Here is a 27,678-nt window from a genome sequence, read left to right on the forward strand (position 1 = left end):
GCTACGGAGATCCTTGAATGTTTGCAACAGCCACACTTCAATTTTGAACATTGCTGATAATATCCTACCTGCTTTTGTTTTGCAGTCTGCAAAATCTACGTGCTACTTTCAACTGACGTGTCACAGATGAAAATATACAACACGTACTGTATAAATCAAAAAGAGAAATGAGCTTGCAAGAGTAGCGGCGGAATTAAAGGTATCGAAAATAACCGCTGCACTAAATTTCTTCTCCTGATTGAGAATCTAAATAGCTTGTTTTGGCTCTTAATTACAAGTTTATTCCCAAGCATAATGTGCACTATTTTATATGCATTTCAGAAAATATAATTATATCATAGCTTTGTTCATCTGCTTTTATAAAGATTGCATAATGTTGCAGTTAAGAGTACACAATTTTTAAATCAATCAACTTCTGCATGAGACTGGACTAATTCCCACATCAACTGAATCAATTAAATCAAAGACTAAATCAACAATTGATTCCGGTTCTAAGTATAAAAATAACATTCATAAAACATAGGAACATGGAAATTGCTTGATGAAAAAAAGCACCAGGTCTATTTTGCCTGCCACCATCCTGGCAATTAAATAATACTATGATATTGGAGCTGTTGATTAAAAACAAACCATTTTTTCTTACGTCCATCAGTTGAATATTATTCAGATCATAAGAATTAAATTTAAGAAAAATACTAGTTACGGCAATTTTAAAAAAAAATCATTCTCAGGGTATGTGCATTGTTTGCACTGCCGGTTATTTATTGCCCATACCTAGTTGCCCTTGAGAAGCTGCTGGTTAAGGACAGAATGAGATAACTACTGAAATCCCTGTTCCCTTCCCAACTGCCCCCAATCGATAAGCTTTTAAGAGGAAGATGTGTGTTTTCTTAACCAAAGTGTGTGAACAATAACCAAGAGCAAGCTTTTCATGGATTTAAATAAAAAGGATTGTTTACTAACTCGAATACCCAAATGTAACTAATCACACTCACTCACACATGCACTCAAGTAAAGTACAGCTGAAGAGAATAGGGCGCTTTTACGGATTATAGGCAAAAGAATATTTTATAATCAAGTGATTGTCTTTTTCTGGAAATACACATTGCGGGCCTGAAGAAAAATAAGTCTTCATTGCTAAAGGATATTTCAGGTGAATTCAACAGCTGAAACCATTTTCCAAAATCATTTCAGGATTCTCCCAAAGGGATAGACTTCTGCAGAGCACAAAGTTAGTGGCTTGTAGTCCCATTATTTTTTTTTCATACTTTTCCAATTCAATCAAATCAAATCCAATTCAGGGTCTCAACAAGTTGAGACATTTCAGATCCAGGCTGACAAGACAGGGCGAGCGACCAAACCACCCTGTCCTGGGCCTGATCTACATGAGCCAAGCTGATTGGAGAAGGGGGAGGTTCCTCCTCCAAGACTTGAGCTCATTTGCATCTTAGCCAAAAGGCCAAGATGCCGCTTTTAAAAATTGCTTCATATGAAACATATGAAGCCTCAGCGCAACCTAATGACCTCGACCAAGTGCGGCCGACCATGGGCTGCCGTCCATACACTTGATCTTAGCCAAAAGGCTTGTAGTCCCATTATTGTTGGATACTGAAAGGAACAGGCTTGGAGAACTTGCAATGTTAACAGCCTTAAACTCCTATAAGGCATTGGTGTTGCTGCCCTTTCTGCTGCAGCTGTCTCTTACTTTGTCATCACTTAAAGATTGCTAAGGGGCACACGTGGTTGCCTTACCTTGTGGCAGTTCATCATCCATTTATGGTGGTGGTCTTGGGTTGATGAGCCATATCTGGCTCATTATTTTAAAACACTCATTCTGAGAGGGGTTAAAGCGATCAGTTCCTTTTTTTCAAAAAAGACCCAATCTATTCCGGAATATCTCTTGATGGTCTCAGTATATGGGCAGTTAACAACTTTTCATTTGGGAAGTGCCCTTTTCACTCTGCGAGTGTGTGACAGCTTTCAAATATGCATCTGACCTTTGTCAGTCATCTTTGCAGCACATTGGCTTTTCTGTATAAAGAAATGCCAATCTCAGAGTCCACGTTGAAATACGTTTGTATCTTGAAGGTTATGAATATGATATGTCTTTACTGGATATAACAGGTTTCATGCTTGAACAACTGAAGTTCATATAGGGAAAGAACTGACAGGCAGGGAGCTTAGAATTTCAATCCTGAAGGAATAGTGATGAATGTTTAAGTTGGATTAGTATGTAGAACCATAGAAAAGTTTATGGCGCAGAAGGAGGCCATTCAGCCAATCATGCCTGTGTCAGTCAAAAACAGAGAAAAATAAATTAGCCATTAATTTTTCATCTCCTTTTCCAGCACCTGGTCCACAGCCTTTCAGCCTTCAGCACTACAGGTGCAGATCCAAGAATCTATTGAATCAGCTGTGTGTTTCAACCTCAACAACTAGATTCCCGCCCCACTCGAACACCATCCCCCAACCCCCCCCAGCAATTGACCCCTTATCGAGGGGAAACACGTCTTCCTGTCGATCAACATAGGCTCTTCATAATTTTATACACCTCAATTAGGTCACCCCTTCGCCTCCTCTGTTTAAATGAAAACAATCCTAGTCTATTCAATCTCTCCTCAGCTTAAATTTTCAAAACTTGTCAATATCCTTGTAAATCTCAGCAATTATGTCCTTACTCAAATGTGGTGACCAGAACTTTACACAAATTTCCAACGGTGGCTGGCCATGCATTTTATCCATCATTACAATCCTACTTCTGTATTCAATACCTCCCCCAATAGAGGAAGGCATTCCATATGCTTTCTTGACACTTTGTCCACCTGTCCTATCGCCTTCAGGGAATTGAGGAAATGCACTCCAAGATCCCTCAACACCTCTCAATATTCTGATTTGATTTATTGTCTCACATATTAGTATACAAGGAGAGATATTCTTTCTTGCGGGCTACAGACAAAGCATATTGTATACAGAAAAGGAAAGGAGAGGGTGCAGAATGTAATGTTACAATCCTAGCTAGGGTGTAGAGAAAGATCAACTTAATACCATAAGACCATAAGACATAGGAGCAGAATTAGGCCACACGGCCCATCGAGTCTGCTCTGCCATTCAATCATGGCTGATATTTTTCTCATTCCCATTCCCCATAACCCCTGATCCCCTTATTAATCAAGAACCTATCTATCTCTGTCTTAAAGACACTCAATGACCTTGACCTACCAATGACCAATGCCCTATCCCAATACAAGATAGGTCCATTCAGAAGTCTGGTGGCAGCAGAGAAGAAACTGTTCTTGAGTCGGTTGGTAGACTTGTGTAGTTTTTTTCTTGACAGAAGGTGGAAGAGAGTATGTCCCGGGTGTGTGGGGTCCTTGATTATGCTGGCTGCTTTTCCAAGGCAGTGGGAAGTGTAGACAGTATCAATGGATGGGAGACTAGTTTGCGTGATGGACTGAGCTTCGTTCACGACACTTTGCAGCTTCTTGCAGGCTTGGACAGACCAGGAGCCATACCAAGCTATGATACAACCAGAAAGAATGCTTTCTATGGTGCATCTGTAAAAGTTAGTGAGAGTTGTGGCGGAAATGTGAAATTTCCTTTGACTCTTCAGAAAGTAGAGGCGATGGTGGGCTTTCGTAACTCTCGCATCAGCGCTGTGGGACCAGGGCAGGTTGTTGGTGATCTGAACACCGAGAAACTTGAAGCCCTCGACCATTTCCATTTCATCCCCTTTGATGTAGATAAAGGCATGTCCTCCACTATGCTTCATGAAGTCGATGACTTTCTCCTTTGTTTTGTTGAAATTGAGGGAGAGATTTCTGTCGTCGCACCAGTTCACCAGATTCTCTATCTTTTTTCTCATCATTGTTTGAGTTCCGACCCACTATGGTGATGTCGTCAACAAACTTGAAAATCGAGTTGGAGGGGAATTTGGCCATACAGTCATAGGTGTGTAAGGAGTATTGTAAGGGGCTGAGGACATAGCCTTGTGGGGCACCAGTGTTGAGGATGACTGTGGAAGTGTTGTTGTTTCCTATCCGTGCCAATTTTGGTCTGTGGGTTAGAAAGTTTAGGATCCAGTCTCAGAGGGAAGAGCCAAGCCCCAGGCCATGGAGTTTGAAGTTGAGTTTTGTAGGAATAATGGCGTTCAAGGCTGAGTTGTAGTCAATAAATAGGAGTCTGACATCGGTGTCTTTGTTATCCAGGTGTTCCAGGGTTGAGTGTAAATGGCATCTGCTGTGGACCTGTTGCGGCAATGGGTGAACTGTAGTGGATCCAGGCAATCTGGGAGGCCGGAATTGATTCGTGCCATGACTAACTTTTAGCACTGCTGCCTCACAGCGCCAGGGTCCCAGGTTCGATTCCCAGCTTGGGTCACTCTCCGTGTGGAGTTTGCACGTTCTCCCCGTGTCTGCGTGGGTTTCCTCTGGGTGCTCCAGTTTCCGCCCACAGTCTGAAAGACGTGTTGATTAGGTGCATTGACCCAAACAGGCGCCGGAGTGGAGACTAGGGGAATTTCACAGTAACTTTATTGTAGTGTTAATGTAAGCCTTACTTATGACTAATAAATAAACTTTACCTTTAATGATGGATGTCAGAGCCACCGGGTGATAATCATTAAGGCACGCTACTGGCTTTTTTTTGGTACTGGGATGATGATCGTCGTCTTGAAGCAGATGGGGACCTCAGATTGGTATAAAGAGAAGTTAAAGATGTCTGCGAATACCCCCACTAGCTGGTCCACACAGGATCTGAGTGCTCGTCCGGGTACCCCACCCTGGCCAGTTGCTTTCCGTGGGTTGACTTTCGAGGAGGCTGCTCTGATGTCTGCGATGGTGACCTTGGGTACGGGTTAGGCCAAGGCTTCCAGAGTGGGCGGCGAGCTTCAATGACCTCTTGCTCAAAATAGGCAAAGAATGCGTTGAGCTCATTGGGGAGGGGTGCATCTGGTGCTGGAGGTTCTACATGCCTTCATCTTGTAGCCTGTTATGTCTTGCAGACCTTGCCACAGTCGGTGGGAGTCCATGTGGCTAGCCTGGGACTCCAGCTTGGTCATATATAGATTTCTTATGTAGATCAGGGTCGTCTGACTTGAACGCCTCAGACTGGGACTTCAGCAAGCAGAGAATATTCCTGTTCATCCGTGGTTTTCGTGGGGGAAACACACAGATTTACTTTTTTGGCACACAGTCTTCTACACACTTTCTAATGAAGTCCCATTTCCCATTTATTGAGTGTTGCCTTGTTTTACCTTACACTTTTCTGGATTGAATTCGTCACTTCTCTGAACCATTGATATAACTCTGGAGTCAACAGCTGTCCTCTTCACTATCAACTGCACCGCCAACTTTTCTGTAATCAAATTTTCTAATCATGCCTCCCACGTTAAAGTCCAAAACAATATATACAGCAAACAGCAAGGGACCCAACACTGAGCCATGTGGAACACCAATGAAAATAGTGTTCCTTTCTCAAAAACATCCATCAGCCGTTAACCTTGGTTTACTGTCACTGAGCTAAACTTGGATCCAAACTGCTACGTTCCCTTGTGTCTCATGAGATCTCAATTTCTTGACCAGTCAACCATGCGGAATCTTGTCAAATGCCTTATTAAAATCCATGTAGACAATATCCACTGCACTGCCCATGCAATACTCCTTGTAACTTCCTCAAACAATTCAGTTAAGTTAATAAGACACAGGGGGCAATTTTACCAAAAAGATTCTAAGTGCCGAACATGCGTGAAAACGGGTGAGGATCGCGCTTTTTTTGGGCGAGTTAAAAATCGAATCTTACCTCACTTAGAGGAAAAAATAAAGTAAAATCTGTTTTCCCGCAGCAGGATGTGGGAGCAGGGCTTAAACTCACCGAAAGCAGATTACAGCAGACAGCGCCATTGCACATTTGCAAATTTCACTGTTCTGTGCAATAGACAGAAAGCTCCGTCAGTCACCTTCCCCCAGCTACTGCTGGCCTCCGCAGCCAATAACTCCCCCCTTCCCATTTTAAATAGAATTTAAATATTACAATCAGCCTTGTGCCCTTTCTTTGGGCGCGAGGCTGAGCTCGCTAGATATCCGATGCCGGCAAGATCGCGTGAACCCGATTTTTTGGCTCTCTCAATCTTATGGGTTCGGCCTGCCCATTGACCGGTAGGGTGAGATGGTAAGATCTCCCCCACAATCTTCAACCAACAAAATTATTGTGACTATTTCTGATCAATCCATGCCTAAACGGCAAGTTTATTTTATATCTCAGAACTGTTTCCAATAGTTTGTCCACGACCAAAGCCGAACTAACCCACTGATAGTTTTCTGGCCTATCCTTCACACCCTTTTAAGTAATGGTACAACGTTCACAGACCTCCAGTCCTCTGGGACATCGCCTGAATTTAGTGAGGACTGGAAAATGACCTTCAGATCATCTGTTATTTCCTCCATGGATTCCTTCAACAGCTTGGGATAGAATCCATCTAGCCCTGATGATTTATCCACCTTCAAGGATGCCAGTTCCTCCAATACTTCCTCTCTCACTACACTTATAGTATCTAATATTTCACACTCCTTTTTAACTAGAACGTCTACATCATCCCCCTATTTAGTGAAGTCCAAGTACTCACTGAGAACCTGCCCACATATTCTGCATCAACCCACAAGTTACCATGTATATCTCTGATAGGCCCTACCTTTCCCTTAGTCATTCCCTTACTCTTAATGTACTGGTAAAACATCTTGGGATTTTCTTTGATTTTGCCTGCCAATATTTTTTCGTATCCTCTCATTGCTTTCCTAATTTCCACCTTTACTTCAACCTTGTACTTTCTATACTCCTCTAGGCTTTCTGCAGTATTAATAATACTACCATCATAATCTTTCTTTTTATACATTATCTTGGCCTGTATGCTTATCGGTGACCAGAGGGCTCTAGATTTGGTGCTACCACCCTTTTCCTTTGGAGAGAACATGTCTACAGTGTCTGTAGAATATTACCTTTGAATGTCTCCCACTGATTGGACACAATTTGTCTTCCCCCAATTTAGAACTTCAACGCCTGTTCTATATTTCTCCTTTACTTTAATAATTCGAACTGTATTATGTTCACTATCTCCAAATGGTTCCCCATGCTATTTCATCAACGTACCCAGCTTCATTATCTAAGACTAAACTGTTGACTGTGATGCATCTGATGCCCTTCCAGATGATGGAAGTCACAGATTTGCGAGCGGCTGTCACAGAAAATTGGAATATTCTAATGGCATGTGTTACAACCCAGATTTTACAGTCAATAATAGTGAAAGGGTTCATCGCTGACCTTCAAAAAAGCTACATTGAAAAATCTAGCGATCCCTCTGGCGTGGATTTAATCTTTCCCAACATTAATTTCATTCCCGTATCAGCTATAAAAGATCATAGAATTCCAATATGGCAGGAGGAGGCCATTCGGCAGAGTTAAAGGCACCCTATCCCCACTTGCCATGACTAATCCATCTAACCTAAATGTCTTGGGACACTTAGGGGCAATTTTACCATAATCAATCCACCTAACCTGCACATCTTTGGACTGAGGGGGGAAACCGGAGCATCCGGAGGAAACCCACGCAGACATGGGGACATGCAAACTCCACAATGACTGTCCACCCAAGGCCAGAATTGAACCCAGGTCCCTGGCGCTGTGAGGCAGCAGTGTTAACCACTGCGCCACTGTGCTGCCCTAAATCTCGGATATCCAGCAACATTTGAGTCATCACGCAGGCTGGGCAGTTAATCACAATGAAGAATTCTCACACGTAGCAAACCATAAAGCAAAAAAGCACTGGTTCGGAAATTATTAGAAATCAAAGAACGGAGCAAAATAAAGATTGGAGCATACTCGTGGGATTAAGGTAGAAGCTGAAATATCACACTCATTAATAATAGATTTAATAAAATAAATCTGTGGAACTTTTTCAGTTTAATGGAGAAATATGACATGACAAAAACATTGCTCTTTAAGAGCCAAAGAGATCACACAGTAGTGATTATGACTTAGTATACTGTTAAAAACCCAGATACTTCTCATTCAACAAGGTAACTTTTTCAAGGAGCTTTAAAAGAAGGCGGCGGCTGTGAAAAGTGAAGATTCACATCAAACCATGGTGTTTCTAAGATTTTCATTCATGCGGATTTCTACAAAGCACTCTTTTGAGAAGCGGGTATTCAGTGACAGCAACTTACGGATTTCCGTATTTGTGCATGTGCGGACACCAGGAGTTGTTGTCAGTTTGACAGCATAATGATGGCCAAAGCTGACAGTTTCTTTGTCATTACAACCTCAAAATTTCAGTCATTGCAATAGATTGAGACATAGCTAGAATCTAATGTTTTTTTACAAATCACCAACCTATTACATTACTCAGCGTTTCCGATTTTGCTGTTCTTTTCTTCCCAAACCTGCCAGCCTTTGTCCGAGACACAATAACCAGAAGATGGTCAAACATAGTTTTGATTTTTTGTCGCTCTCTTCTGCAAAGTGCTGTAATTCCTCCAGCAATTATAGTCATGAAAAGGAAAGGGGCTTATCCATCTGCTGCTGGTAATAACCGCCCGTCTGCGCCCCTCCGACCACACGTTAACTGTCAGGCCAGCAGGATTCTCAGAATTCCATCCCAAGGCTGGAGGTCCTTGGAGGTGGGATGATCAGCAAAATGGCGTGGGATTGTGTCAGATGTCATATCAATAATAGGCAACCCACTAGCCCAATGCTCAAATGAACCATTTCAGTGGCGAATTAAGGCCCTCTTCCCAATTTCAAAGAACAAAGAACAGTACAGCATAGGACAGGCCCTTCAGCAAACCTATCGAGACCAATCACCTGGTGGTGTATCTCTCTATAGCCCGCCTGTTACTGTGTCTATCCAGATAAGTCTTAAATGTCGCTGACGTGTCTGCCTCAACCACCTTACTTGACAATGCATCCAGGCCCCCACCACCCTCTGTGTAAAAAAACTTCCCCCACACATCTCGACTGAACCTTTCCCTCCCTTACCTTGAACTTGTGCCCCCTTGTAATCGTCATTTCTGCCCTGGGAAAAAGCTTCCAACTGTTCACCTTATCCATACCCCTCAGAATTTTATAAACTTCCATCAGATCGCTCCTCAGCCTCCGCCTTTCCAGAGAACAATCCCAGTTTATTCAATCTCTCTTCATAGTTCCAGGGGAATTTCACAGTAACTTCATTGCAGTGTTCATTATTAGTCACAAGCCTTAATTGTGACTAATAAATAAATAAACTTTAGATAATACCCTCTCTACCAGGCAACATCCTGTTAAGCCTTTTCTGTATTCCGTCCAAAGCCTCCATCCACATCCTTCAAGTAGTGTGGCGACCCGAATTGGACACAGTATTCCAAATGTGGCCTAACCAACGTATTATGTAACTGTAACATAATTTGCCAACTTTTATACTCGATGCCCTGTCCGATGAAGGCAAGCATGCCATATGCTTTCTTCACTACCTTTTCCACCTGTGCTGCCATTTTTAAGAATCTGTGGACCTCTACTCCCTGATCTCTCTGTGTGGCTATGCTTCTGATGGCTTTGCCATTTATTTTATAGCTCCCACCTGAATTGAATCTACCAAAATGCATCACCTCGCATTTGTCTGGATTAAATTGAATCTGCCATTTCTCCGCCCAATTTTCCAGCCTATTCACATCCTGCTGTATTCTCTGACAATCTTCATCACTATCCGCAACACCAGCAATCTTAGTATCATCCATAAAATTGCTAATCAGACCGATTACGTTTTCTTCCAAGTCATTTATATATATTACAAACAACAGAGGTCCCAGCACTGATCCCTGTGGAACACCGCTAGTTACAGGCCTCCATTCAGAAAAACACCTTTCTACTGTTACCCTCCGTCTTTTATGGCCATCTCTGAATCCATCTCGCTAGTTCACCCTTCATCCCGGGTGATTTTACCTTTTGCACCAACCTGCCATCAGAGACCTTGTCAAATGCTTTACTAAACTCCATGTACAAAACATCCATGGCCCTTCCCTCATCAACCAGTTTTGTCACCTCCTCAAAAAACTCAATCAAATTAATGAGACATGACCTTCCTCGTACAAAACCATGCTGTCTGTCACAAATAAGACCATTCAGTTCCAAATGTGTATAGATCTTATCCCTAAGAATCTTCTCCAACAATTTCACTACCCCTGACGTCAACCTCACTGGCCTATAATTACTTGCATTATCCTCGCTACCCTTTTTAAATAATGGGGTAACGTTTCACCACTGACAGGGAGAGGATCCCTCTCTGGAATAGGCAGGGCCTTTTTTTGAGGCACTCTTTATCCCATAGAAGAGCTCCCAGGTATCAATACCACAACCGACGTCATTTGCACCAGCTGACGCCAAGCTTCCCCGATTGGCCCTGGCCCCTCCAGTCCCCACCCACCTGATTAGTAGGGTACATCACTGTGTTCTCTTTCCACCAGATGCAGCCGCAGCAGCAGCCACCGTTCCTGGTGGCACACTGAGGCTCAGAGTTGTCAACCCTCTAACTGCTGGTCCTGCTGTCCTTAATCAGCTGCAGTCCCTTAATCAGCTGCCTTCTGTAAAATGTAGCCCAGTGTCCAAGTGACCACAAAGCAGGGTCACTACTTGTTTCTGGCTCCAAAAATGCTACTGCCTTGGAAAACTCTCAGTCCAAGATTAAAGACATGATCCCAGTTGAAAGGCTCCAGCAATGCTGTGAAGACAATGGTTAGTGAACTTTTAAAAATAAATACATGCTTTAGGCAATTTTGTGGGATTCCTTGTATGAGTTTTTAAAGAATTTTCAGCTTAAACTTGCCAAGAACGTTATCTCCTCCAGTCCCTGCAATTTTTGCGACAGAATTAGTTTTGCTATGCCTCTTTTGATTGCAGAAATGCAGATGATGTTTAGTGTGATTTGTGCAGTTTGCCATCTCCTTTCTAGAAGATTAGTAAAATTCCACACCTCACTAAAACTTCAAGGGATTAAGAACAATATTTGAGAATGATAAAATTAATATCAATAGTTTAGATGATTTTTTAAAAACATGAACATTTCTCTCAAAATCCTTCTTAATAAAAAAAAAACTTAAAATCAAAAACTGGCATTTTTATCATAAATGCATAATGTTCAAACAAATTTCAGTAATAAAGATACAAACTCACCCGGACATCGGTAGCATCACCGTGCCGGATATTCATAGCCCAGGTTGAGGGATCATTATCGCTCTCAAAATAATGGAAGACCTTCAGAACTCGTTCCATGGCACCAGGGGATCGTTCCATACTTAAACGGGACTTGGCTCCTGAACCTGCTGTGTGGTTCAGGTTTGGGTCAAGGTAAGCAGCTGCCATGCTTCTGCGGGATGCTATGTGTCGGTCATATTCTGTGGAGTAGGAAAATAAAAGTTAGACACAAAAATCGAAGGAACCATAAGGATTGTTTGATTTTTGGCATCAAAACTTGCATTGGGACAAAATATATTAGTTGCCTGTAACAGGAAAAATTGATTTTCAAGTTGTGTTCCTCATCATTATTTCATAATTATTTCACTCGCAAACAATGTGCCAACCATTGACTTGCAACAAAATGGCCCATACTGAAAATACAAACAGTCCTTGAATCCATCTAGTGCTTTATTTTATCAGCTGTCAGCTATTGTCTCACTGGTCGCAGTCTCATCCAAATCAGTGGTGTTCAAATCCCACTCGAGACTTTAGCACATAATTTATGTTGACACTTCAATGCAGCACTAAGGGTTTATATAGGTGCAGTCTTTCAGATGAGATGTTAAACCAAGGCTCCATATGTCCTCTCCAGGGGAACATTAAAAAAATCCCTTGCCACGATTCAAAGAAGAACAGCTATGTCCTGATCAAAATTTATCCCTCACTCAAAAACATTAAAGGCAGATTATCTAGTCATTTATCACTTTCCTTCGGTGGGACCTTGTGTGCAAATGTAGCCGATGACCTAATTTAACAAGTATCTGATTGATTGCAAAGGTTTTAGGTCATCCTGAGATTGCAAAAGGTACTAAATAAATGCATTCATCTCTTTTCTTTCCTCCTTCTGTTCTTTCCATGGAAGTTGCCAGACCAACTGGATGCATCCAGCATTTTTTGCGCTTTCATTTTATATATTTCAAATTGTGTACTGCAAATGGTTAACCAAAGCTGATCTGAGACCATTAATGCTTTATAGGTTACTTGGTTTCAGGAACATTCACCACACTCCCTAGTCCGATTTTCAATCTACAGCTAATCCATCAGCTCCAGCCTGCCCCATTGACCAAGTCCCCAGCCTTTGCTTCTCACTAGCAAACATCCAAGTTTATCTCCCATCTGAACATGTCACTACAGCAACTGCCTGATGTGCTCGTTTTATTCTACTGATCCAACACATAAGAAAAACACGTGATATTCCATGCCACAGGTGCCTGCTTCTTCCCAGACCCAAGCCCCTTGTTTCTTGCAGCCTCAGTGCCAACCATGGCCCCAATCTGACTCCGTAATCCGCTAATGCTTTTCTCCTTTCATCTTACCTGGAGACACAAAGTCATTTTTTACAATGGGTATCAGGGAATTGAATCCCCGAATCAAGCTAAATATTTAATATTTGTAAATGGGAAGCATATGGACAGCAACGGAGTGAGAAGGATGCTCAACAAGTAAAAAATATAAGTTGAAGATGTCAGTGTCTGATACCAGGACAGCTGATGAGAAAAGAATCCCAAGGACTTGGATCCCCTGAGCAGTCAAGTCCGGGAATTTAGGCCCAGGAGAGTTTGAGTAGGTTAGGAAGAGAGAGTTACCCGGAGGAGATGGTGCTCTGAAATCGGCAGAAGGCAGCCCTTCCCATCCTTCAATAACTTGAGGTTTAAAAAAAAAGCTTCCAGCTCATGCTAAACATTTTATGGCATGGTCAGCAGATTATCAGGATCAACTGAGTTTATAGCCAACCTAATTGACCCTTAATTATCCATCTAAAAATAGTGGCTGGGTGGCTTTCAGCTCACTGATTGTGAAGTGAGCAAATAAGGGGACAAACTTGTGGTCAGTTTTTCAAATAAATCTGTCCTGGAACAAGGTGTAGATGGACAAAATTTACTTTGGCTTTTCAACAGTTCAAGAGCTATGTAAAGATCACATGTCCGTCCTTGTACTTTGCTGAAAGTCTGATGACTTCTGCAGATGTGCAAATGATATTAGGTTAAACAGAAAACAAGCATTTACAGTATAAAAATGACCTTATTTGATATGGATGAGCTAATTAGTGAAAACGTAACCGATTTAAAAACGAATCCACTTAAATTGATATTTGAATGGTTTGAGCACTTAACGTGCAAAATTCCAAAAATTGGGCAGCACGGTGGCACAGTGGTTAGGACTGCTGTCGCACAGCGCCTAACCACTGTGCACTGGGACCTAGGTTCAATTCCGGCCTTGGGTGACTGTCTGTGGAGTTTGCACATTCTCACTCTGTTTGCATGGGTTTCCTCCAGGTGCTCCGTTTCCTCCCACAGTCCAAGGATGTGCAGTCTAGGTCGATTGGCCATGCTAAATTCTCCCTTAATGTACAAAAACGTGTAGGTTCAGGGATTAGTGGGGTAAATGCATGGTCGTTACAGGCATAGGGCCAGCGGGTGGGTCTGGGTAAGATGCTGAGTCGGTGTGGAGTTGGTGGGCTGAATGGTCTCCCTCTGCACTGTAGGAATTCTATCATTCTAAGAAAATAATTTCAAATTGCACAATACTCTCCAAGTATTGACCGGAAACGGTCTAATGACAAAGATGGTCGGGCTTTGAAACATCAGATACAGATATGGACAGCAATGCATTTAGGCTTGTAACGATGCAAACTACAGCTTTTAAGTGCTGAAATAATTTCGGAACTCAGATGTTGTTTACCTGCAACCCTGACACCATTATCCCTCTTTCATTTCCCAATACATAGATTTCACTATGCCAAGCAACTGAACACACACAAGTAGGAAAGTTATATTGTGAAGAAGACAGACGGAGTTTGCAGATGGATAATGATAGGTTGGGTGAATGGGCAAAAATCTGGCAGATGGAGCATATTTGTGAGGAAAATGTGAAGTTGTTCACATGGAGAATGACTGCAGAATGCCAAGGTACAGATGGATGCATGAGCAGGTGTTGCATGTAATCAAGGCAGCTAATAGAATGCAGTACTTAATAACGCGAGGAGCTGAACATAAACACAAGGATATTATGCTTCAGTTATACAGGGCATTGGTCATACCACGTCTCAAGTGTGTGCACAGTTTTGGTCTCCTCACTTAAGGAAGGATGTAAATGAATTGGAGGTGGTTCAGAGGATTGATACCTAGAATGTGTGGGTTGCCTTATGAGGGTAGGTTGGACAGGCTGGGCTTGTTTCCACTGGATTTTAGAAGAGTACTTGGTGTAAGATCCTGAATGGTATTGACAAGTTAGACATGGAAATGATGTTCCCTCTTATAGGCAAGTCAAGAACAAGGGGGCACAGTTTTAAAATTAGAGGTCGGCCTTCTAGGACAGAGAGGAGGAGAATTTATTTCTGAGGTTTGTACAACTTTGCAACTCTACCTCAGAAGGCAGATCACTGAATATTTTTAAGGAAAGGTAGGTAGATTATTGTTGGGCGAAAGAATCACAGGTTATTGGGGATAGATGAAAATGTGGAGCTCAATGCAAACAGAGCGGCCATGGACATATTGAATGGCAGAGCAGGTTTGAGGGACAGAATGGCCTGCTTCTGCTCCTATTTCCTGCATGCGTACGTTTGTTTTTACTTGAAAATCACCTTGCATTGGAAGAGGATTGCATCCCACCAATAAGTGGGTCTTGACCACGCCATCCGCCTCTCTTCTGTTGCTCAGTTGAATAACACTATGCTTGCCTCATTCTACTCATCTATGCAGTCCTTGACAGAGAAATTCCTGCAATTGTATTTCTTTTATCATCTGCACCATTATTTCTGGAGTTCCTCAAAGTTTTGTCCTTGGCCCACTCCGATTTCTCATCAATATGCTGTGTCTTGTTGGCATCATCTGAATCAGAACATCAGTTTCCACATGTACATTGACAACAAGCAGTTCGACCTCACCACCACCTGTCTCAACCTGCCCACTATCTCTGCATGATACCCAGTCATGCATGAGCCAAAATTAGATGCTGGGAAAACTTAAGACATTGTCTTCGGCCTTTGCCATAAACTCCATTCCCCAACCACTGATTCCATTTCCTTCCCTGGCCGTTGTCTCTGGCTGAGCCAGACTGCTCCCAGTATCGACATTCTATTTTTAGAGCTGAGCTTCCAATCCCATGTCTTGTCCATCACGAAGACAGCCTACTTTCACCTATGTAGTATCATCCATCTCCACCCCTGTCTCAGCACATCAGGTGTTGAAATACTGATCCATGCTTTGATGCCTCCAGAATTGACGATTCTCATGCTCTGCTGGTTGACTTCTGATCTTCCACCCGTAATAAGCTCAAAACTTTGCTGCCCATATTCTAATGCATATAAATCCCATTCAACCCATGCAAATTGACCTACACTGGATTCCAATGTACCATTTTAATATTCACATGGAAACCGTTCCATGGCTTAATTGTTCTCTACTATTGTAACTTCTTACAGACTTAAAACATTGAAATTTCAAAGCTTCTCCATTCTGGCCTTTGTCTTACCATTCATGGCATTGCCTTCAGAATTCCCTCCTGAAACCTCACCGCCTCTCCTCCTCTGATGCTCTTTCAAACCCTACCTCTTTCACTAAGCTTTTAGCCCCATGTCCTTATGCTTCCTTCTTTGGCTTGGTGTAAATAGTGGCCGTATTACATTCTTGAAGCATGTGGGATGTCTAATTACGTTAGTATCGATATGTAAATACAAATTGCTGTTACACAGATACATAGAAACATAGAAACTAGAAGCAGGAGTAGGCCATTCGGCCCTTTGAGCCTGTCTAACCCTGTTTCTATGAGATCCCCTCTCATTCTTCTAAACTCCAGTAAATATAATCCAAACCCACTTAGTCTCTCCTTATATGGCAGACCTGCCATCCCAGGAATCAGCCCGGTAAACCTTCGCTGTACTCCCTCTATAGCAAGGACATCCTTCCTCAGATAAGGAGGCCAAAACTGCACATAATACTCCAGGTGTGGCTTCACCAACACCCTATATAATTGCAGTAAAACGTCCCTATTCCTATACTCAAATCCTCTCGCTATGAAGGCCAACATACCATTTGTCTTCTTTACTACCTGCTGTACCTGCGTGCTTACTTTCAGCGACTGATGCACGAGAACACCAAGGTCTCGCTGAGTAGCCACCTCTCTCAATTTACACACATTCAAGTAATAATCTTTTTTGTATATTCATTCATGGGACATGGGTGTCGCTGGCGAGGCCAGCATTTATTGCTTATCCCTAGTTGACCTTGAGAAGATGGTGGTGAACTGCCTTCTTGAATCGCTGCAGTCCATGTGCTGTGGGTTGACCCACCAATGACGTTAGGGAGGAAATTCCAGGATTTTGACTCAGCGACTGCAAAGGAGCAGTGATATATTTCCAAGTCAGCAGGATGGTGAGTGGCTTGGAGGGGAACTTGCAGATGGTGGTGTTCCCATGTATCTGCTTGCCCTTGTCTTCCTAGAATGGAAGTGATCGTGGCTTTGGAAGATGCTGCCTAAGGATCTTTGGTGAATTGCTGTAGTGCATCTTGTAGATAGTACACACTGCTGCTACTGAGCGTAGATGGTGGACAGAGTGAATGTTTGTAGATTTAGTGCTGATCAAGCAGGCTGCTTTGTCCTGGATGATGTCAAGCTGGAGCTGTATCCATCCAGACAAGTGGGGAGCATTCCATCATAGTCCTGACTTGCGATTTATAGATGGTGGACAAGCTTTAGGGAGTCAGGTGAGTTAGTCGCTGCAGTATTCCTAGCCTCGGTCTTCAATCTTAGTATTAATTCTTAATTTTATAACAATACGGTGAAAATAAAAAGTTAATCTTGTTAGATGTTTACCACCCTGGTAATTGCATTATGCAATAATAATAAAGGTTGCTAATGGGTCATGGCAATTAATCTCTATCCATTTGTCTGCAAAAGACATGAGGCAGTGAAACCTTAATGATTCCCAATGCTTTTCACAAAAGTCACCTAGCTCTCTCAAACTCTTCCATTATGCCATGGTTTGAATTAATCACGTACTATATCCCAATTTTTTAAAATTTAGTTTCTGCGATGCGAACATCACTGGCAAAAGCCAGCATTTGTTGTCAATCTCTAATTGCCCTGCAGAAGGTGGTAACGAACTGCCTTCTAGAAGCACAGTCCATGTGGTGTAGATGCATGCAAAGTTTTGTTAGGAAGAAAGTTTCAGCTTTTTGATGCAGCGGCAATGAAGGAATGATGATATATATCAAAAAGAAATGTAACTGATATTTGAATAAAATCAACATTATTTGTTTCCATCTCCCTAGTGCCTGTTACATACATTTACCAGTTCCTTAATACTTGCCTATTGCTTCCTTTTCAGTTTTTCTTAAACTGCACTCTGGGAGTGAAACTAAGAGAAAATGAATTTCTATTGGTTTAGCATAAATGAAACAATTTGGCTGTTGCTATAAAGTTCCACCCTGTAGACCTACGCAAGTAATTTCCCCTCTATAATTTCAAAGCATGATTGATAGAAACCTTTAAGAAACAACAAAAGCAGCCTTTGATGTAATTGTGCCAGCATTATATCAAATTAGAACTCCTGTATAAGTCCATCTTCTTGGGTTTTAAGCTTTCAGTTGGAATTTAAAAGGTAACAGCAATAACTTATTAAATGTTTTCTCGCCAAAGTATTTCATAAATCAAGCATGAAGTATACAAAAATATTTTAAAACTTTCCTGATATATTTATGAGACACAGTAAGGAGTCTAACAACACCAGGTTAAAGTCCAACAGGTTTATTTGGTCGCAAACGCCACTAGCTTTCAGAGCGCTGCTCCTTCGTCAGGTGAGTGGGAGTTCTGTTCACAAACATGGCATATAAAGACACAAACTCAATTTACAGAATAATGAATAATGATTGGAATGCGAGTCATTACAGCTAATCAAGTCTTAAAGGTACAGACAATGTGAGTGGAGAGAGCATTAGCACAGGTTAAAGAGATGTGTATTGTCTCCAGACAGGACAGCCAGTTAGACTTTCAAAGTCGAGGCAAGTTGTGGGAGTTACAGATACAGAAACTGCGAGTTTCCAGATGCAATTTTACAACTCATCCGCTTCATCCTGGGCCAGAATGTCTTCACCTTCAACAACCAGTTCTTCATCCAGACACATGGAACAGCCATGGGGACAAATTTCGCACCTCAATATGCCAACAACTTCATGCACAGGTTCGGACAAGACTTCTTCATCGCACAGGACCTTCAACCGATGCTATACACTAGATACATCAATGACATTTTCTTCCTTTGGACTCATGGTGAACAATCACTGAAACAACTATATGATGACATCAACAAGTTCCATCCCACCATCAGATTCACCACGGACTACTCTCCGGAATTGGTTGCATTCTTGGACACGCGCATCTCCATTAAGGACGGTCACCTCAGCACCTCACTGTACCGCAAGCCCACGGATAACCTCACGATGCTCCACTTCTCCAGCTTCCACCCAAACCACGTTAAAGAAGCCATCCCCTATGGACAAGCCCTCCGTATACACAGGATCTGCTCGGATGAGGAGGATCGCAACAGACACCTCCAGACGCTGAAAGATGCCCTCATAAGAACAGGATATGGCGCTCAACTCATCGATCAACTGTTCCAACGCGCCACAGCGAAAAACCGCACCGAACTCCTCAGAAGACAAACACGGGACACAGTGGACAGAGTACCCTTCGTCATCCAGTACTTCCCCGGAGTGGAGAAGCTATGACATCTTCTCCAGAGCCTTCAACATGTCATTGATGAAGACGAACATCTCGCCAAGGCCATCCCCACACCCCCACTTCTTGCCTTCAAACAACCGCACAACCTCAAACAGACCATTGTCCGCAGCAAACTACCCAGCCTTCAGAACAATGACCATGACACCACACAACCCTGCCACAGCAACCGCTGCAAGACGTGCCGGATCATCGACACGGATGCCATCATCTCACGTGAGAACACCATCCACCAGGTACATGGTACATACTCTTGCAACTCGGCCAACATTGTCTACCTAATACGCTGCAGGAAAGGATGTCCCGAGGCATGATACATTGGGGAAACCATGCAGACGCTACGACAACGGATGAATGAACACCGCTCGACAATCACCAGGCAAGACTGTTCTCTTCCTGTTGGGGAGCACTTAAGCGGTCACAGGCATTCGGCCTCTGATATTTGGGTAAGCATTCTCCAAGGCGGCCTTCGCGACACACGACAGCGCAGAGCAGAGACTGATAGCCAGGTTCCGCACACATGAGGATGGCCACAACCGGGATCTTGGGTTCATGTCACACTATCTGTAACTCCCACAACTTGCCTGGACTTGCAAAGTCTCACTGGCTGTCCTGCCTGGAGACAATACACATCTCTTTAACCTGTGCTAATGCTCTCTCCACTCACATTGTCTGTACCTTTAAGACTTGATTAGCTGTAAAGACTCACATTCCAACCATTATTCATGTAAATTGAGTTTGTGTCTTTATATGCCCTGTTTGTGAACAGAGCTCCCACTCAGCTGACGAAGGAGCAGCGCTCTGAAAGCTAGCGGCGTTTGCTACCAAATAAACCTGTTGGACTTTAACCTGGTGTTGTGACACTTCTTACTGTGTTTACCCCAGTCCAACGCCGGCATCTCCACATCATATTTATGAGAGGCAGACTTTTAAAAAAATTCATTCATGGGATGTGGGCATCGCTGGCTAGGCCAGCATTTATTGCCCATCCTTAATTGCCCTTGAGTTGAGTGGCTGAGGGCATTTAAGAGTCAACCACACTGCTGTGGATCTAGAGTCAAGGATTGCAGATTTCCTTCCCTAAAGGGCAGATGAGTTTTTACAACAATCGAAAATGGTTTAATGGTCAACGTTAGACTTTTGGTTCCAAATCTTTAATGAATTCAAATTGCACCATTTGCCATTGTGGGTCTCCAGATTACTTATCCAGTGAAAATGCCACTATGCCACCGCCTCCCCTAAGCATTCTTTTTCAATTTCCACCTTTGACCCCAAACACTTCAATAAAATATTACGGCACTCTCAAGATACAACACAAAACAGAAAATCTTTTGCATCACTCACCCTTCTATCTGTATTAGAGGATTGCCGTTAGGATTACTTGGTTCAATTTGTTCAAGAAAATCACTGGTTAAATGTAATAAAAGTAATTAAATGCTCAAAGTTCTTCTGGTTTTTAGAATTTAAAATTCACTCTTCACTTGTTTGGGGATGGGGCGGGGAATGGTGTTAACCTTTCATTTTCTGAAGAGGACATGAATATCTGGATCCTAAGATTGCACTCTAACTTCTTCAGACATCAATTTTTTTATACAATATACCAAAAGCCTAATGTTATTCCCACCATTATTTGTCCCCAATCCAGTTGATCCAACAAGACAAGAAGATGGCAACACCTAATTTAAAAATACTAATTACAGAAATCGTGTTACAATTAGACAGCAAGGAGGGCTGGTAATGCAAATTAATTTGCTTCCATGATGCATTTTGAAAATTTTTATGCTTTCAATCTCATACACCTGTTTTGCTATTTAGTTTTTTTATGGCTGATCTGCAGCAACACAGTTTATCATCTCATTCAACAAACTTTCCCTCTGAACAAACAACAATCTAGTGATCAATGTTCAAAAAGTTCGATTGGCATTCTCAGCCTTTTGGTCGGGTGATTTTTAAATTTCCACTAAATTTGCATGAAATGATGGTTCTCAATTTCACTTCTATAGCCTATTTCTAACTTGAAAATTGTTACCTTTTTCCTTTTACCCTCACCAAAAGAAACAGTTTATTTCCTATCTATCCTATGTAACATTAGATCACCCTTAAGCAGTAAACTCAAGGCAATGCAAGAAAGGTTTCTGCAACACGTCCCATAATTTAACCATTGAAGGACTTTGTCACATTGAAGTACTTTGATCTGCCCATGACCTTCTGCACCAGGTAACCGATCAGGAGTGTGAAGTCCAGTCTGAAACTGAGGAGCAACCCCTTCAGATGATGGAAAATGGTTGCAACGTTTCACACACTGCATAAATACGTAACACAAATTCCTCAGACCGCAGAAACTGCAGATTCTGTAAATCGGCTTAACACTATTGCTTGGGACTGCGACATTCAACACTGACCACACCAAATCCCCAATGGATAAGGAACCTTCCACCAGTGGCCCCTGCCTCCTCCAGATGACAGGACAAAATGCTACCTGTCCAGACAGCCGAGGAGGGAGAAATTGGAAGATACGCAGGAACAGCCCATGCAGGGAATCCTTCTAACAAGGCGGTATACAATCCAAATCTTAAATATTTTAATGTCAGAAATCATGAGTGAAGGCAGAACACTTTATAACGGCCATTTGAATCTATGGATTACACAACTGTTTTCCTATCCTACACATTATTGTTTACACTATATAAGATTCTAAACTGACCTTTTAAATTTGTGGTTTCTGTACTACCATAATTAATTGCACTAACACAGGTTTGCATATAAAATAGAGTTGTTTTTTTTTTGCCAGCTTATCAAGGAGCAAACATTAATCTGGTGCCTAAGAAGTATCTGTGCAAAATTTAAGATATGAAAGCAAACATAGTAATTACAGGACTGATGGTGGTACTTCCTAGCAGTGCTGAAAAGCATGAGTTAATAAACGTGCTGTCAGATAGCACAACGCAAGGAGGCCATTCAACCTATCAAGTCTGTACAATTCATTCAAACAGTAATTCTTGTCCCATAGTCCTGCAATTCCTTTCCTCTTTCGATTATTTATCAAATTCTCTTTGCAAGTGTACAATTGTAGACCATCGTGACAGGCAGTGCATTCCAAATCCTAACCACGAGTTGCACAAACATGTTTTTCCTCAGGTCATTTCTGGCTCTTTTGCTAATCACCTTAAAGGCTTAAATCCATGCCCTCTGGTTATTGATCCTTCATTCACTAGGAAAAACTCTTTATTTATTCTATACCTGAACCCTTCATGATTTTAAACCGCTAACAAATTTCACTTTAGTCTTCTCTGTTCTGAGGAGAACAGCCCCAGCTTCTCCAGTCTCTCCACTGAAATGGAATCCCTCACCTCTGGAACCATTCGAGAAAATGGTTCCACACTCACGAGTAGGCATTCACAACCTTCCTAAATAAAATGTGTTGCCTAAAATCACAAACAATATCCCAGCTCGGGCCAATATAGGTTTTATATAAGTGTATCATAATTTCCAGGCTTTTGTAATCTTTGCCTCTGTTTATAAAGTCCAGGATACCATAGCTTTATCAACTGTGTTGATCTGCCGTGCCACCTTCAAAAGATTTCTGCACAACATCCTCAAGGTCTCTGTTCCAGCACCTACTTGAAAACTATACCATTTAGTGCAACAATCTTTCCTCATTCTTTCTACAGGTTAAGTATCCTTTATCCAAAATTGGCCCCTGGGGCTAATTACGTTTCAGTGTTCAGATATTTTCTGTTTTCAGATCCACAATATAACTGGTAGGCCTCTTACGTTACAATAGCCTAAGCTAGTTATAGTCAACAAATATTAGATTGTTCCTCCAGTTTGCCATCTCTTTCACACCATACCTCTTACCCACTAACACTTAAACCTTTAATATTGTTACATCGCTTTATGAACATAAAAGTTAACTGCACAGTTTGTTTTTGATTGTGTTTAGTTTTCGGATGTACGGATAAAGGATATTCATACTAAAATGAATCACTCCCATCTAAGTTCTTCTTACGACATCTTTCAGTTTCAAGTCACCTATAAACTTAACTTCAAACAGGGCATTGTATGCCTAAGTCCAGGTTTATCAAGAACAGCTGTGGCCTTAACCACTGGGAACACCACTGTATACTTTTCTCAGATTGAAAAATAAGCACTCATTAAGAAAGATGGAGATTAGCGATTCGGAAGAAGGAACTGAAGGCACTATTGCTAAGTTTGCAGATGATACAAAAATATGTAGAGGGACAGGGGGCTGCAGAAGGACTTGGACAGGTTAGGAGAGTGGGCAAAGAAGTGGCAGATGGAATATAATGTGGAAAAGTGTGAGGTTATGCACTTTCAAAAGAAGAATGGAGGCACAGACTATTTTCTAAATGGGAAAATGCTTAGGAAATCAGAAACACAAAAGGACTTGGGAGTCATAGTTCAAGATTCTCTTAAGGTTAACGTACAGATTCAATTGACAGTTAGGAAGGTAAATGCAATGTTAGCATTCATGTCGAGAGGGCAAAAATACAAGAGCAGGGATGTACTTCTGAGGCTGTATAAGGCACTGGTCAGACCCCATTTGGAGTATTGTGAGCAGTTTTGGGCCCCATATCTAAGGAAGGATGTGCTGGCCTTGGAAAGAGGAGGTTCACAAGAATGATCCCTGGAATGAAGAGCTTGTCATATGAGGAACGGTTGAGGACTCTGGGTCTGTACTCGTTGAAGTTTAGAAGGATGGGGGGGGATTTTATTGAAACTTACAGGATACTGCGAGGCCTGGATAGAGTGGACGTGGAGAGGATGTTTCCACTAGTAGGAAAAACTAGAACCAGATGGCACAACCTCAGGATAAAGGGACGATCCTTTAAAACAGAGAAGGAGGAGGAATTTTTTCAGCCAGAGAGTGGTGAATCTGTGGAACTCTTTGCTGCAGAAGGCCAGGTCATTGAGTGCCTTCAAGACTGAGATTGATAGCTTCTTGATTAATAAGGGGATCAGGGATTATGGGGAAAAGGCAGGAGAATGGCGATGAGAAAAATTTCAGCCATGATTGAATGGCAGAGCAGACTAGATGGGCCAAGTGGCCTAATTCTGCTCCTATGTCTTATGGAGATGAAAAATGGTGTCTCAGAGGGTTGCTAATCTTTGGAATGCTCGACCCCAGAGAGCAGTGGAGGCTGCATCATTGAATATATTCAAGGCTGAGTTAGATTTTTGATCTACAAGAAAGCAAGGAATATGGAGTTTTGGGGTATGACGGGGCCAGCCAATGCCACACTCAGATCAGCCATGATCTTATTGAAAAGCAGAGCAGCCTTGAAGGGCCAGAAGGTCTACTCCTGTTCCCATTTCTTATATTCTTACATCTTTATATTTATCTATCACTACTCTTTGCATTCTGTACCTTAACCAGTTTTACATCCTGTGGGTTTCAATATTGCTACAAGTCTATAAACTTTATCAAACACTTGTGGAAAGCCTAAATACCTAACATAACATCAAACACAGTTGTTTCATCAACACTCTGCTTTACTTCAAAGAACTCAATCCTGCCAGTTAAGCAAAACTTGCCTTTAAAAAAACTATGCTGGCTATCATTAATTAATTTGTGTTTTTCCAGATGATATTTAATTTTAGTCTGGATTTCCAAAGCAGCATTTCAGTTTAGCTCATCACATGAACCCCAAGATGCAAATATTCACTGTAATTACTCCCTCTGACCAATCATGGAGAAAAATATTAACCAAAACTTATTTCTCCTTGTTAGCAACTGGAATTTCATCGTCACTATTACAAAACCTATTAGATGACTTGGCCTACATAGATAACCAGATATTTCCTTTTCATTGGTGTACTGCAATTCGGCAGATTATCAGAATTTACTTCGCAAAAGAGAAAGGAAAAATAATCCTTGAACATTGCTGAAAAGAGAGACATGTTGCCAAAGCTTTTCACTTGGCATTTATCAGGACAAATGCAAAAATGCCAAATTTCAAAAGATCACAACGATTTACACGACAGAAGAAGAGTGGTAAGACAACTCTGTTTGGCCAAGTGTTGCCATGCAGAAAGCAACCCAAGCTCTCAGGTAATTTTTTAAAAAGGCACAACAACTGGACATATTCCTTTTGTTTGCAGAGAACAGGTCCCTACAAACAAACTTAGTCACTTCTGACAAGTGTAAACAAGTCACTCGGGATTGTTCAGCAGGTACTGCCAATCTCAGAATCATATCTAACAGCAGTTGTTGCAGAGAGTCATAGAGTTTATAGCATTTTATAGCGCACAAAAAAGCCCTTTGGCCTATTCTACCTGCATCGGCCATCAAGCATGTAATCTGTTCTAATCCCATTTTCCAGTACTTGGGCTGGTGCCCTGTAGATGCCCTGTTTAAAGTGAGCTTTTAAAAGATGAATGCATTATAGAACATAGAACAGTACAGCACAGAACAGGCCCTTCGGCCCACGATGTTGTGCCGAGCTTTATCTGAAACCAAGATCAAGCTATCCCACTCCCTATCATCCTGGTGTGCTCCATGTGCCTATCCAATAAGCGCTTAAATGTTCCTAAAGTGTCTAACTCCACTATCACTGCAGGCAATCCATTCCACACCCCAACCACTCTCTGCGTAAAGAACCTACCTCTGATATCCTTCCGATATCTCCCACCATGAACCCTATAGTTATGCCCCCTTGTAATAGCTCCATCCACCCGAGGAAATAGTCTTTGAACGTTCACTCTATCTATCCCCTTCATCATTTTATAAACCTCTATTAAGTCTCCCCTCAGCCTCCTCCGCTCCAGAGAGAACAGCCCTAGCTCCCTCAACCTTTCCTCATAAGACCTGCCCTCCAATCCAGGCAGCATCCTGGTAAATCTCCTCTGCACTCTTTCCAGCGCTTCCACATCCTTCTTATAGTGAGGTGACCAGAACTGCACACAATATTCCAAATGTGGTCTCATCAAGGTCCTGTACAGTTGCAGCATAACCCCACGGCTCTTAAACTCCAACCCCCTGTTAATATAAGCTAACACACTATATGCCTTCTTCACAGCTCTACCCACTTGAGTGGCAACCTTTAGAGATCTGTGGATATGGGCCCCAAGATCTCTCTGTTCTTCAGAACCCTACCTTTGACCCTGTAATCCACATTTAAATTAGACCTACCAAAATGAATCACTTCAGATTTATCAGGGTTAAACTCCATTTGCCATTTTTCAGCCCAGCTTTGCATCCTATCTATGTCTCTTTGCAGCCTACAACAGCCCTCCACCTCATCCACTACTCCACCAATCTTGGTATCATCAGAAAATTTACTGGTCCACGCTTCAGCCCCCTCCTCTAAGTCATTAATAAAAATCACAAAGAGCAGAAGACCAAGCACTGATCCCTGTGGCACTCCGCTAGCAACCTGCCTCCAATCCGAAAATTTTCCATCCACCACCACCCTCTGACTTCGATCAGATAGCCAGTTACCTATCTAATCGATCAACGTTCCCTCTATCCCACACCTCCTTACTTTCATCATAAGCCGACCATGGGGGACCTTATCAAACGCCTTACTAAAATCCATGTATATGACATCAACTGCCCTACCTTCATCAACACAAATTTGTGAGGCACGACTTGCCCTTCACGAATCCGTGCTGACTATCCCGGATTAATCCGCATCTTTCTAAATGGTCGTAAATCCCATCCCTAAGGACCTTTTCCATCAATTTACCAACCAACCAATTATATAAAGGAAAGATCTAGTGGCGTGACAACTCACTATCACAAAGGTTTCCCACACAGATAATAGTGAGGGGTACTGTTTTGTTTTGGGTTTTGAAAGCACGGGCTGGTACAGTTTGATTCGTTCAGCCAATTTCTGGGACGTACAGCCCATGTACCTGGCATTGCACCGGCACTAAAATGCAGTAGTTACGTAAACGTTATTTTCCATTACCGGAGATTCTACCATACAATTGAGCAATGTTCTACAAGAATTTCAGTACCGGATTGGAGTTATCACATATTGACACCTATCCTTGATGTGTGAGCAAATGAGGCATGTTGTGATTTGCATGAGATTACCATTAAATAGTGTCGAACATTTTATGACCAAGAATGAATTCATGTACATCAGAAGCAGGAGCAGACAATAATAGGCAGCAGCTGTTGCACCCTCCTCCCATAAAATACCACAACATTGTACGTAAATCAAACAGCTGAGTGCTTTGTGCTCTTCAGTTTAATTCAGTAAAGATAATTGAACATCCTGACCACGTTTGAGATTTTAAGGGCAGACTTAAAGAGGTGAAAATGTCAGCTGCAAAGTTCCATTCCTCAAATAAAAAGTTTTCGTAGCAAAGGTGAGGTTGTCCAACATGCTGGCCCTTCAATGTACTGAACATGAGTAATGTGCTGAACCTGGATCCCTGAGTGCCAAGATGTCAGATTCAATCTCCGTTATGCAATCAGTGGAAGAAATCAAGGGGAGAGTAATGCCTCAGCAGCTGGTTCAAATCGGAAAGACTGACCCCCCACCCCACCCTATAAACCAGTTGGGGTGTGGTGATTGGGGTGTAAGCCAAAATTATCTTTTTTAAAAAACTGATACAAAACACTAAGAATGTCAATTTTACTCCACTCACACTTGTGGCTGAATAACAAAGCGGTTTCAACGTGCACCATAAAAGAACAATGTTTTACAACACCAT

General features: G+C 42.1%; 1 protein-coding gene across 30 annotated transcripts in view; it reads right to left on the reverse strand.

The window, feature by feature from the left end:
- The window catches only part of LOC144495599 (focal adhesion kinase 1), a 528,227-nt gene that overhangs the window by 270,437 nt on the left and 230,112 nt on the right, over nucleotides 1–27,678 (reverse strand). For all 30 annotated transcript variants that reach the window (XM_078215780.1, XM_078215781.1, XM_078215769.1 and 27 more), the window contains one exon: nucleotides 11,191–11,411. In XM_078215780.1, the coding sequence (XP_078071906.1) occupies nucleotides 11,191–11,379 (189 nt within the window). In that variant the 5' untranslated portion in view covers nucleotides 11,380–11,411. The remainder of the gene's footprint in view (nucleotides 1–11,190; nucleotides 11,412–27,678) is intronic.

The sequence above is a fragment of the Mustelus asterias genome, chromosome 7 (assembly GCF_964213995.1).
Source record: "Mustelus asterias chromosome 7, sMusAst1.hap1.1, whole genome shotgun sequence".
NCBI classification, from domain to species: domain Eukaryota; kingdom Metazoa; phylum Chordata; class Chondrichthyes; order Carcharhiniformes; family Triakidae; genus Mustelus; species Mustelus asterias.